General features: G+C 34.7%; 1 protein-coding gene across 3 annotated transcripts in view; it reads right to left on the reverse strand.

Moving 5' to 3' along the window:
• The window catches only part of Mdga2 (MAM domain containing glycosylphosphatidylinositol anchor 2), an 862,524-nt gene that overhangs the window by 309,186 nt on the left and 538,423 nt on the right, over positions 1–14,915 (reverse strand). For all 3 annotated transcript variants that reach the window (XR_015621898.1, NM_199269.2, NM_001444001.1), the window contains 2 exon segments: positions 12,735–12,931; positions 3,626–3,758 (listed from right to left, as the gene is read on the reverse strand). Coding sequence is in view for 2 of the 3 variants with exons in the window: in NM_199269.2 (NP_954890.1) it covers positions 3,626–3,758; positions 12,735–12,931 (330 nt within the window). In the remaining variant the exon portion in view is untranslated.

A 14,915-nucleotide genomic window follows, 5' to 3' on the forward strand; every position in this document is an offset into this window, starting at 1 on the left:
TGTTATCCAAAGAAATCTTTTAAACTTTTTCCAATGTCTATATTCCTAGGTCTCACTTCAAAATCCTGCTTCAGTAGGTATAAAAATAGACCCAGCAATTTAGTCAAGGTGAAATGGCTTTGCTCTAAAAATTTGAAGAACTATTACCAATGATTGTATTTCTATGTTAGTTTGCTATGTGTCTTGGGCATTTTGTAAACAGGCCTTCAGATTGATGCTACTTAATAACTTGAAATAACTGCAGATATTTTGATTGCAAGTTTGTTTAAAGTAAAATTACACTTATCTATTGCTTGTCCTTTACCGGAGCTATAATGTCCAAAATTCAATTTTTAGAAACATATTTGTTACAAAGAACGTTAACCAAACTTGTTACAAAGTTCAAAATATATATTTTTTATCTTTCTCTAGTGTACATATTTTCCATTAAGTGTTGCACAACAGAGGTTTAATAATTGGCCTGTACCACAACAGTTTCGAACAGAACACCTGATAACACATTGCTTGTGTCCCTGAGATTTTTGCGTTTCCTTCATGTCAGAAGAATAATAAACTGGGCTGAGAGGCATCTATTGTTTTACCGACCTGATGCCTAATGACGGACAGCTCCTGACGCGCTTTGGGAGCTCCTGTGCTTTCATCTATCTGAAGTGCACGAACTTCCAACACCGAGCAAAACCACATAGGAAAGATGACAAAGCACACCTGGTTTGAATGCATCAAAGGCTACACAAAGATGTATCTGATATGGAAGTTGTTGGAAGACTTTAACAACTACCATAATCTCAACTATCTTCCACAGTTTCAATACTCGGTTTGTAATAAGTAGCAAATAAAAGATTATTTACCAATGCATGATGTATAAAGGAGGAAAACATTTGTTTTCATCTCAAACATACATATTAATGTGGGGACCAATGGCATAGAACACAGCATTGAAACTTGTAAGGTAGCACAACTATGCTACCCTCTGTAGAAAAAGGTAGCTATGACTCTTCTCATTGAAAGTCATCCTAGCAACAAAGGGAGCCAGCTGCTTTAACAGGATTTAGGAAATCTGCCAGTTTTTATTCTAATATTGCTAATGAAATAAGATGTCTTTATTTATATCTAATAAAACACTCTGCTTTCGGCTAGAATTTCCTTTTACTAGCTCCAAAAAATCAAAAGTGCTGGTTGCTGGTCAGTTTAAAATAGATCTCAGGTTGGAGAGTCAATCAGTCTTCTCCAACATATGGAACATGCAATGGTAAAAACTATAGATCACCAGAGTCTGACAAATACAGAGGTGGGGACCCTAGTGGAGGAGTTAGAGGAAGGACTGAAGGAGCTGAAGAGGTTGCAACCCTAGAGGAAGAACAACATATCAGCCAACCAGACCTCCCAGAGCTCCCAGGGACTAAACCACCAGTCAAAGAGTACACATGGAGGGACCCATGGCTTCAGTGGCTTATGTAGCAGAGGATAGGCTTGTCGGCCATCAATGGGAGAAGAGGCCCTTGGTCCTCTGAAGTCTCAATGCCCCAGTGTAGGGGAATGTCAGGACAGGGAGGTTAAAGGGAGTGGGTCAGTGTGTGGGAGAGCACTCTCATAGGAGTGGAATGGGATAGACGGTTTCCGAAGGGGAAAATAGGAAATGGGATAACATGTGAAATGTAAATAAATAAAATATTCAATTTATTAAAAAAATAAAAGAAGAAAAATAACTATAGATCACAACCATATAAAATGCTAAGCTTGTTTTTTTTTTAAGTTTGTGTCTTTAGACAGTTTTTGTTTTCAGTGACTTGCTTCAGTCTCAGATTAAGCTAAAGGAATATATTTTAATCAATATGAACCAATTTACTATATGTCAAACCATAAAAAAGACAATATAAAAACAAACACATGGAAATGAGGTCATAATTGGCTTCTGCCTCAGTAGCTATAGTGATAAAATAAGCTGAGAACACTTTAAGAATTAATTAAGAATTGTTCAAATGTAAGAAATGTGAGACCCAACATAAATGGCATACTTACTACCTTGTTCTTTTTCACTCGAGTGGACTATCTTTACCTTTCTACTAGGAAGCACTTCCATTTTATTTTTTTTCTCCATAGATCACCTGACTTCTAACACGCACATGCACATGCGGGCGCACACACACACACACACACACACACACACACACACACACAACATGCATACACGTACACACATACAAATGCACACACACTATTGATGGAGGATATGGTTTATCCTCACTTGTCACTCATGCCACCAGGACTATTATGATGAGACCAAAAAGCAGATACAGAGAATTAGTAAGAAATATTTTCAGGACAACAGCAGAAACAAGAGAGACTCTATCCTTAAACAAGTTGGAAAAAGAGAACAGACCCCAGCAAAGCTGTCCTCAGCCTTTGTATGTGAAATGCACAAACGCAGTCACACACATACAATTTCTCTCCTACACAGATGTAAATAAACAAATACCCTTTAAAATTATAAAAAACTAGATTAAGGCAAAAGAGAATCCCTAAAACATACATTGTTCAATAATACCATAGTAACAGCAATACCTTGTGTGCTGGTTTTAGAAATTCAAAATTAAATTCAAATGAAATATATACAAAGTTACAATAATTTATAGTATATTTCATGACAAGAACAATATATTTCAGTTAATAATATATTATATTCTTTCTTCAAAAAATAGCACAAAGTCACTAACTTATATGTTTTACAACCATTAGGATTTTATATTTCATTTTTGGTCTGAAGCATATATTCCACCAGGTGTTTTACATCCTCATTAATAAAGCTGTCTTTTCCCTTACATGTTTTTTTTATATTTGCTTCTACAGACTTTCTTCAAATGCTTAATGCCATATTTCCTTTTGTAAGGCCATTGGCCTACATACCTACATATATAAATTCTGACTAAGAGATGGAGCTCAAGAAATTAATGCAGAATAAGCAAACGAATAACTGAACAAATAAATAACAGAAGAGACGTTGAAAGTTTTAGCAACTTCTTGGAACAAATACAGAAGCAGAAATGTACTTTGGGAAATATTTTTATAAAATCTTAACTCTAATATTTTCACTAAATACTCTGTTGGAATTTGCTGAGTAGTTCTTTGCTGGGAAAGAAATAATGTGAGGTCTAAGTGTTTCAGACATATCAACACATTAATTCTTTCTTGTACAAAAGTACCATCTTGGTAAGAACTCCTTGAATTTACCCGTTACATTTTTTTATTTGAAAAATAGCATTGTAAAAGAGTCTTACTTTGCTTTGCAACCAAAAGACATTTTCAGCAAATTAGATGATAAATTTTTATATAAAAAAATCCAATAGTCCTAAAAAATCTCTTTAGATGATATATGGGGTAATTTGTAAAAATTTATGACTACAGTATTTTAAGACACTAGAATTCTCTATATTTCACACAGTCCCTTTCAGTTGTTTTTTTTTCCCCCTTATTGCTTTGTTAAAAGCTTTAGAAATATGCCAAGCATTCCTTGGATAAAAGATGAATTCCTTCATCTGTAGCCATCAACTGGACTGTAAGAAGGGTAAAAGTTTTTTATAAACTAGTTGTGGAAAACACACATATAAAATATAGTATAGTTCCATACCGGTTTTATTGGAAAGTCTAAAAGACACCATCTTGTCTGGAATATTACACACGTTCCTCACTGAAGCAATGCAGCTGTAGTTAGCATAGTCCTGAGGTCGGAGATTCTTTAGCTTTAAGATCTTTGTTTCCCCCTGAAATTGGAGAAGAGGTCATCAGCACAGGTCACCGCTAACCAGGAGGAATGAACTAACATATAGCATTTTAATGCACTAAATCGTATTATTATTAGAAGAACGTGTCCTAAATGTGAAAAAGAAACTTTGCACATAAGCCTAATACTGAAATCTGCTTAGAGGTAAAAACTAACAGACAACAATGAAAATTCATAATGTTTTCTTTGCAAACTTGCTTCCTAGGGAGGAAAGCCTACTTCTGGCAGTAGTTATGCAAATCGTTAGGCAAAGCTCTGAATAGTACACTTAATCATAGAGGTTATTTAACAATCACACAGTCTAATGCACGCTTCAACAGGAAACACTATTGTAAAGCGGGCTTCTGAAGACAACCCAACACATGAAACACTGGTTTTATAGCAAATTAGAGAAGATCTAATGATAGACCATTATACTAAATTATACATAAATATTTGGTAGAGTGCAACAATGGCAGATAATAGACTGAACGCTGACGGGAATAAGTTTTGCGATGTTTCTTGATTGTTACTGCCCTTGCTGTTTTAACACAGAACCTCAGGGTTAGTTCTTCCACGTGTATGTGGAGCATTGCAGACAGTACTAATTCACAAGGGGTCATCCTACCCTAGACCTTCCTGCTGAGTGAGGGGCACCCACTCTAGAAGCATTGGATGAAACCGGAACAAGTGGAAAGACTACCAACAACCCACATCCGGGCTGGAAAGGATCCTCCTGCTCAACCCAGGCCAGCGTCCTTGGAATTCCTTTGTCTCATGTAAAACCTTCCCTGCCCCCTCTCAAAGTAGCTTCTGTGTTTAGGATTGTACTTTTCATGACAAAATAGCTCTCAACAGTGTCCTATCTGGGAGTACTTTCATAATATTCTTTTTCCTATTTCGTATATTCAGTTGTGAAGGTCAGTGTGTTTCCCTTTTTTTTCTTTGCTGAAATAATACCAGTTAATTCTCAAAAATCATTGTACATCCAATACACAAGTATGAACTGTAGGACCATGTGACTTAGAAACAGACACAGAAAGGAAAGCAAGGCTCTTATTCAGACACAGATGTATTTAAACGACATGGAAACCCACAACTGTGACCGTGGCATCATGCTAACAACCCTTCCATTCATGGCAAATTCCAATTTTAAACCCTTAACATATATGACATTTTCCTCAGGCTAAATAAGCAGAATTCTATTTCATGATTGATATTGTGAAATAATCACTACAATTAAGCTACAAAAGTCTCGTATCACCTCACATAAATGTCACATTTTCACTTTTGTAAAAATGTAAAACCTGATCAGCCTCTCTGATAAGTCATGCAGATTGCTTTTTTTTTTTTTGCCTTGTTTTAGGACAGACTTTGCATTGCATTTTTAAAGAAGGAAGATTCTGTGCAAACTTATAGGGGAATCAGTATGGTTTTATAATGTAGTTAACCATGTTCACTTGTGACAGAGCTATCATGCATCCAACATTAAACGTCTTGAAAAGTGTGTTTAGCTATCTGGGGCGGGGGGGACCTTTACATTTGAATTAGTAGACTCAAGTTATTTTTAAATATGTGTGTGTGTGTGTGTATGTGTGTGTGTGTATGTGTGTGTGTGTGTGTGTGTGTGTGTGCGTGTGCGTGCGTATGTGCGCGCATGTGCGTGTGTGAATTTATGGGCAGTTACATATGTGGCTGTGCGTATATACAGGTCATAGAAGAACTTATAAGTTTCTGGTTCTCTCCTTCTACCATGAAAGGCTTGGGACTCAAACTCAGATGATCAGGTTTTGCAGCACATGTCTTTATCTGCCACCTTACCAGCTCTTAGCTCCCTTCCTCAGAGGTTTACTGCTTACAATTTCTTATGTCTTTCTTTTTTAAACTCCTGGAAACAGGTAAATGTCAGCCGGGTCCCTAGTCCTGCTTTGTTCCCTCACTTTGTCCAGGATCCATAGCTAGCACGATGTGCTTGCGAGTTTCTACCAAAAGCTCTGTTTTCTCCCAGTCCATTTCAGAGCCCCCTTCAGCTCTGGGTAGATACTTGTCTCCCACTGTCCAAAATTTTGCTTCAGCATGTGCATTTGATACTTCACTCACATTGAAACTTAACCTATCTTCAAATGAACTTGACAAGTATTCCTCTAAAGAAGCAGTTCTCTATCTGTGGGTTGCAACCCCCAAAAAACCATTGGAACATACAGATATTAATATCGAGATTCATAAAAGTAGCAAAATTCCAGTTATAAAATGGCAATGAAGATAATTTTATGGCTGGGGTCACTACAACATGAGGAACTGTATTAAAGGGTCACAGCATTAAGGTTGCGAACCCCTTCAAGTATGCATCATAGGTACAGAATCTCCTTCCACTAGCTCTTTCGTTGGCACTTAGATATGTCCATCGCAAATGATCCTTCATTTATTTCTAATTGTAGTCCTCTAACCATACACTCAGTTGACAAACTCTTAAATGTATGTAGCAGTTTTAGAGGATGAATGGAGGTAAATGAACAACATTTTACTTTGAATTACTGATGCATAAGTAAGAAATAGCAATTATATGTATTTAAGGTATACAAGGTTTTGTTTTCATTGATCTTGTGAGATAAGAAACCAACCAAGTTAACTGATTGACCACCATCTTATAAAGCTGCTCATTGTTTTGAATCTCTTAGATCTATCTATTGCCAATTATATAACATGCATTTATCCATCCATCATCCATCCATCCATGTATCTGTCTATGTGTGTATGTATGTATTTATGTATGTACATATATGTATGTGTGTATGTATATATGTATGTGTGTCTATCTATCCATCTATCTATCCATCTATCTATCTATCTATCTATCTATCTATCTATCTATCTATCTATCTATCTATCTAACCTACAAATGTATCAAGAGAGGAGAGAAAGTCTAGATATATAAACTAAGCTTGCTTGAAGCAATTCTCATGATCAAAGATTCACTACAGGTATGTGCCACCATGATTGTGGACTCTGTTTTTAAATATGAAATCAGATCATTCTATCTCCATGCTAAATCATATGGATAATTTAATGTTGCTTTAATAAGTAAACACATGTTGTCTCTGTTTCATCTCATTGTTTTATACCCTAAAAAACATCCACTGACCCCTCTCTATGATTTATTACCTTGGAGTTATCAGTCTCAAGGCTTCTAAGTGCTTGGTCTGTGAATCACTTGATTGGGTTTTCCCTTGCCCAACATTGCTTCATTATCTCTCTGCTGTCACTGTCCCATTGTGTGATGGCTTTTTGGTGATTTTATTGCACCTCCATTTGAAAACTATATAAGATGCTGTACTTCTTCATATACTTGCTTGTGCATGACTTCTTGACCCCAAATTTCCAATCTACCTTATTTTCAGATCAAGTGATCCTTCCTTTTAGGATCCTGTCTCAATAGAGTGAGCTAGTATTTGGGTTGAAGTGCTATTTTAAGACTTAGAAAATTCTTGCTACTATGAACTGTGACTCTATCAGGAAGGATGGCCTAGTTATTACTATGGTGGGAAGATCTATATCTCAGTTAGCTTTTATGCAGAACATAGGAGCACAATGGGCACATTACAGATCAGTGAAGTGTTTTCACATTTGATTTCTCTATGGTTTAATTGCCCAGTGATGGACAGGCTGATCTAATGAACTTAGATGATGACTACTTTCTCTAGCTGCAAATCAAGATTCCAAACGGAGTGAAACTATAGAGGCCACATAAAAATAATTCCTCAAGGTAATATGCAAGGATAATCTATACAGTTGTGAAGAGAAGAGGTGCTGTGAAATCATGCTAATTTGTTGGAGGAATAAAGGTAATTACGGGCTGAACTCTAAAATGTTTGTACCTCATGCATTTAATGCATTACATTCATTAAGGGATAAAAACAATTTTATGGTTTATAAAGTAAATTTATTTGCTTTTGTGTGAGTGTATATGTGTGAGAGTGTGCATATAACCATGAATGTGCATTGTCCTGCATGCACGCACAGTTTCAGACGTCATGTATAAAAATATAATATTCTGTGATTTTAAAATTATTTTGGCATGTGAATTCCACAATTTAAGAAAAAGAAATTTGATTGATTATCATCTAATTATATACTTAGCTTAACTAGCTGTATTGTAACTAATTACATAATTGATGTAAATATGTTCAATTAGTTGATGTAATTACAATACACAAGATGATGTCATGAACAATTTTGCAAACAGTATAGGAAAATGACAAGTAAATAAATATGCAACTTCTGAAGTTTAAAGTCACAATTTTTGCAACCACACATAAATCTTATAATTTAGTTTTAAAAGTATCTTGTACTTGACAATAAATATAATGCATTTGAAGCTGTTTTATGAAATAGAAAACATTATTATATATTAGCTTGTGGCTTTTCCAATGTTGACATTTTCTAGGAATAAATCTATAACTATGAATGATATATTTAGTTTCTTTCAAAATAGACTAGACCTTTAAAATATTTATTTTCGATATATATTATTAACCTGAGCTGCTGGAAAAAGCATACAGCCTCCAATTTATATAAATTTATACCTCAATTTAATATATATATATGTATATATATGTGCCTTTCCCTTTCAGCATTAAGTGAATGAAGTTGTGAAAGAATAATTATTTCTTTTAAACTTATTATGTGGCAGAAGTTTCATTTCAGCCTCAAAAACACATACCAATTTCATTATGGAAATAATAAGTTAAAAAAAACTCCAAAAATTATTTCGTTGCTCAAGAGGATTGTGAAATAAATATTCAGTTCAAATTGATGTTGTTATTAGCCTGTATGCACAGGCACAAAAGATAGAGGCATCTCATTATCTTTGAAGTTATTTTTATTAAAAATAAGATTACTTAATAGCATTAATAGTGAAAATCTAATATCTTTCCCAGAGCTTTAATTTCAGAACATTAAAAGTGTACGAGGTATATGACCTTACCTCTGAATCCTTACCTAACGCTCTCCCAGTATGCCCATCCTTTTTCACAGTGAACTTTCTCCCACATCAACAAATTACTGTCTAGTGTATCTCAGGCATGAGAAATCATCAGGGAATCACTTTGCTTGATTATTAATTTTGATGCCATATGTTTGTATTCTGCATGCTCCCATTACGTTTTTGTTTTCCTTTATTTTAACTTTTAAATTCATCCCACAGTCCTCTTTCCCTTAACCACTTCTATATACATCAACAATGTTAGGAGGAAGACTGGAGCCTTGCCCCAACCTTTACATCTTTTAGAAAATTTATTTCCATATCCTGTACATGGCAGATCAAAGTTACCTTTCTGAAGTTTCAACCACAGGAATCCTAAACTGTAGAGCTAAAGAAATCCACAGTGGTTTGTCTAAATTCTCCAAAATAGCTGTGGGTTGGGTTTAATGGTCACTGTGACAGTCATTAGGAATGGGAACTTCCTAGGTCCTTACCTCAATGTTTATGGCCTCATAATAAATTAACTCCTTTATTTTAGAAGTAAGTATATCAATCATAGTATTGACTTTGTTATGAAGTATGCATTTTTCTATCCTTTTGCTGTGTTTCAATGCACCTAGAATGAACTTTCTAGTATCTAGAACTGTGAGAAAAAAAATTTAAATGAAGTGTCCAGATGGTCATTACAGAGGCAGAGTTTTTGCCCTTAACTTTGATTCCCTTTATCTTGAGACCTCTCTTATAAGTGACTTCCATAGTCCTGCGCTTAAAAGTTCATCTTCAGAAGCAAAGTCACTTATAATTATAAGCGGTGAATTCCACCATGTATTGTCATTAAGAGGCATAGATATTGCAGGATATACACACAGAGAAATGGAATGGTGTCAAACACACCCTTAACAATTGTGAATGTTTTCTTTCTGGCATAAAATGGGAGAGTGTTGCGTTTCTTTGCCATGGTAATTTGTCTTACTGATTTAAGAATCTGCGAGCAATCATTTTTATAAATTAATCTATAGAACTATTTATAAAATCCACAGTGCCAAAAATTTAAGAATATTTTTATGTTTTATAATGAATATTTCCGTACCCTTCAAAAAGACATGTTCCAATATAGGAATTGTCAACATTGAAAGTTGTTGTTCATAAGGTATTGTTGGCACACAATGGAAAGTGTGGGAAGAAAATAATGCAAGATAAATATATGTGTATATATATGCATATATGCATATGTGTAAATCTTGTCATATATGTATATAAAATTATCACTAAAGGAGCAATAGAATATGAAGCAACAAAGTCATCACACAAAGAAAATATAGCCTTACATGATATTTTAAGACTAAAACATAATCAATTTTAAATCTAAAGCAACATTTTTGGGTGGAAGAATAATTGGTGTTCTTAGCTCCATCACAAAGATCTGTATAATTAGTTTAGAGTATGTGATATTTTTAACCTTCTAGTGCATAAAAAAAGTTGATTATTTGTAAATTATGGGGCAAAAGTTCTTATACTCAAATAAACAAGTTTAATCGATTCTGTTGCTTTCCATTACAGGATGGCTGCAAAATTAAAGGACTTTCGACCATGTTGGCAATTACCAGCTATAAATGAGGCCACTGGTGGCTGTTAAGTAGACTTTCAGGTAAAAGTGTTCTCCTTATCACTTTTTTCTGCATTATCAACTTGTGCTTGAAGGTTAGAATTAAACCTGAATGTCTCAATCTATTGTAATTTCCATCAGTTAGCACAATTTTGAAGAAACAGAATAGTCTGTAACTCTTCATTTGTAAAATTATATAAAGCACAATGGGCCACAAACTCAATTCTACATACTCTTTGGATTCAAGCAGAGTTTCAAAATGGTTGCCCACAGTGCAAATAGAGACACAAGAGTGGGTGTGCACATTCCAGCCCTGCAGGACTGTCAGTTCTTAGTTATTCTCCCAGGTACTGTCACATACTGTTTTTTGCCCCATTACACTCAGCAGCCATTTACATTTGAGATGCCTGTATTAAAGCAGGATAAATATTATCCAGTCAAGAAAGAAACCATGGACTTCCATTAGACTACATGACTTTAGTCCAACTCATGATGTAGCATTTCTTTATATGAGTGTTTTTTAGAACACATTTGGGGCTGGAGAGATGGCTCAGCAGTTAAAAGCACCAACTGTTCTTCCAGAGGTCCTTGTCAATTCCCAGCAATCACATGGTATCTCATAACCATCTGTAATGGGATCTGATGCCCAATTCTGGTGTGCCTAAAGATGGCAGGAGTGCACTCACATATATTAAATAAATAGATCTTTTTTAAAAAAAAGAACACATTTTGACTAAATCATATGTACATATGTATATATATGTATATAATCCAAATGAAGTTATGATACTTAGAGGTGACATTATTCTCCCTCTCTAAGATCTATAGACTAAGAAAAATCTCAGTACTAAAGAAGAGAAAAAGAGAAGCATCCTATGTAGTTTTTGTTCAGATGATTTCATGAGACATCCTAAAAAATGTAGATATTGCTGTTGTCCATGGTTTCCTCCCAGAAATGTAATGTAACTCCCTACTAATAGAGACACAATGTAGTTTGGACACAGGCTACAAGGAACCCATCTGAATCTAATGGGAGAGCTTCCACTCTCAGGACTGGCTTACATAGTATATGAGAATGCTATACAATCCGCCAAGTGAGAAAGGCAACCTCTATTCCTTTACAGCTTTGATGCCTATACACCAGAACAGTGAACAGCAAATCCAGATATACATAAAGGTATAATAGTGGCATTCATAACTTGGAGGTTACCAATAGCTAGTTAGACTTTAGGATGCTTACCAGGAAGGATCCCATGCCTGGTATCTGAATAAGAGCCAACTACTGTGAGATAGTGAGGTTATCTATCTTACAGAACTTACTAATGCCACTTAACTAAGCCATTATAATTACTAACTTCATTGTAAATATGTATACATAATAAATGTACTTCCAAGAAGACTAACTTTGCAGTAGATGGAAACCATAACAGAAATCAACCGCTAGTCAAAATGCTTTGAACATGGATCCCCAGGTCTAGTTAGTACATCTATATCTCAATCCTTACAGCTAAGGTTCAGGTTACACTGTGGAAGAGGGGTGGGGAGAACAAGAAGGCAGCTACGAAATGTATCTTCTAGAATTAAAAGGAAACCACTCCCAAGATTTAAAAACATGGCTGTTTAAACAAAATCCAAAGTCAACAGTAATAGGCATGCTACTGTAGACATGGAAAAAAATCTCATTGGCCCTAGCCTTAGACCAGAGCTACAGGCAATTTCTGACTACTAGGATGGGGATAATTAATCCTCCACAGTGGTAAAGTCCCTAACTGGTGATCCAATATCAAGTGGTCAACCCTGAAAATGTATACGTACAAAATAACACTAAATGGGCATATCAGGTGACGTTTATGGAAACGTATTTTTGCCTATCTATCTATCTATCTATCTATCTATCTATCTATCTATCTATCTATCTATCTATCTATTCATCTATCTATCATCTATCTATCTATCCATCTATCTATGATCTATCTATCTATCTATATATCTATCTAATTATGGTGATTACAAGAATAGCATAATAATTAAATATATCATTGCAAGTTGGAATATTACAATTATTGTTTTAAAAATGTTTTCATCAAACTTGTCAATGAAGTGTGAAGTCATGCTTTTTCAAAGGAAATGGGTAAATACATGGATAAAGAAATTTGTCAGGGTACACTGACTTTAATACTATTTTAGGAATCAGCATTTCAAATTTTTCACATATAAACAAGTTGTCTTTTATATCTAAGTGTTCTGACTTTTCAACCAAAAATACATTGTTTTATAAAAGAGTACATTTGGAGAAAACGTCCTTTCAAATGGCTATAATATTGAATGTTGCCAGAGTCAAGAAATTACCATGGTCAACTGAGGTAGGGACACTGTTCACAATCCCTTACCTGGGTAAAAAAGGGCTCGTAAATCTCCACTCCTTTGTCTGATCCTTGTAGCAACACCTCTTGGCCACGTCTCCAGCTGTAGCGCACAGGGGGGTTGGAATTGGCCACACATCGGAGGAACACTGTTCTCTCATAGTAAAATTGTTCTTTAGCTTCACCTATACTTTGATGAACAGTTACTACAGGATCATCCAAGTCTAGAAGAAATAAAAAACAGGCAAGTGAAAACATTACAAGATGTACAACTTCTAAAGTGTTGCACACTTATGTCCTGGTTTGATATGTGCTTCTAACGATAGTAGTGACTTTAAGTACTTAATTACACTTACTAAACTCATTAACAAAAAATTTCCAACTTAAAACAATTGATAGTTTTGTCTTCAGATTTCTTGAGACAGTATGGAAATTCTTAAATTTTTCAACCTCCTTGTAAGCAGTCAATAATAAGAGACTTCATGAAAGTGAAAAAAATCCAAATAGTCAGCCTTGACAACACATATACAACTAACATTATATGTTCTCAGTAGGTTATTTTTAGGAACACACACACACACACACACACACACACACACACACACACACGTACATACTTACAAACATGCATGATGCAATAACAATTAATGAGAAAAGAGGTCATGAATTTGAAGGAGAGTAGCGAAGGTTATATGGGAAAGTTTGAAGGGAAGAAATATCAGGGAGAAATGTAATTAAATTACAATTTCAACTTTTCAAACAGTTAAAAATAAATTCAAAACAATGAAATCAATTCAACCATAGAATTCAATATCACAGAACCCAAGTGGCTCTTTTCATTTAGTAAGACCTTATAAAAATTTATATAAAACAAGTATTTGTAAATTATTATAATCTTTATAGTAACAAAATAAGATATTGGAGTGTGTGAAAATTTCTCTTTATCTTGGATTTTATATCATAGTATGGTTGCAAATTTTGAAATGTGCTAACAGAAGGCACTATTAAAAGGCATTGAGATCTCTTCTACTGAATATTAGCTTATGTGTAGTATTATAAATATATATTCAAAGGGACAAGCTTTAGGGAAAGACCAACTCATTTAGAGCTTGAAGTTTCATGACTTTTTCTACTCAGAAGTCGAGGCACCAGGTAAATGAAGATGGATGGCGTCACTGAGTTGCAGAAACACTATAATAAACATAGCTACTCCTATCAGATTTGGCTGAGGGATCATAGTTTGCCTGCACTTCGCATAGTATATCCTGGTTGATTTTCCTTAAGAAAAAAAAAAGTAACAAACACACGTGTCTCATAGCAATGACAAGCTGTAAGCCCCATCCTGAAACATAAACCCCGCATACACTCTCAGGAATGAGGTAAGCACTACCACTTAATTACTATCACAACCCTCTTAATGTCCTTTGAGGTATATAACTTCGAAAGACAATTTAATTTTAATGATCATCCTTATCCATAAAAATGATCCTATATTATTCAGGCTGTTGTTGAATTAATTAATGATATAGCTTATAAAACCATGGGTACAGAGTAAATAGTCAACACAGTTTAGCTTTTAGCATTAATATTTAATGGTCACTATTAAAGTCTTTTTGTAATAACTTCCATCCAGCATCCAGTCCATGGTTTTTTTTTTTTTTTTTTTTGTTGTGTTCTGTTTTGTTTTGGGTTTTTTTTTTTTTTTTTGCCTTTATTTCACAACCCTATATGCACTCAGCTCTCATTATAAGTAAGTACAAATGGGGCATTTGGCCATTTGTTCAGCCTATCAAAGACTCCAGATGACAGGTACTTTTAAGTCAAAGCCTGGAGGAAAGATGAGGTGTGCACATATACTTAAGAGGGAAGGATGTGAGCATACGGAACACGGCAGGTTTAAAAGTCTCAGTCCCTGAGAAATGATTCCTTTGATGCATAAAATAATAAAAACCCAACACTACTAGTGAAGTTATTTCTAGTGATAGAGACCAAAAAAAATTAAAAAGACAGGATGCAAAATTCCTCGATTCTGTTGACAATCCCTTAAAAATGTGAATTACATGGCAGTCCTACTTTGATTTCTTGTTTTGCAACATTATACTTTTTTTAAACTTTCTTCTGACATTAGCATTTTTTCACAGCTATCTCATAGGCCTCTAATTTTAGTAGTGCAAATTTACAGAACAACTGCTGCTTTCTGCTAAAGAT

The sequence above is a fragment of the Rattus norvegicus genome, chromosome 6 (assembly GCF_021556685.1).
Source record: "Rattus norvegicus strain SHRSP/BbbUtx chromosome 6, alternate assembly SHRSP_T2T, whole genome shotgun sequence".
NCBI lineage: Eukaryota > Metazoa > Chordata > Mammalia > Rodentia > Muridae > Rattus > Rattus norvegicus.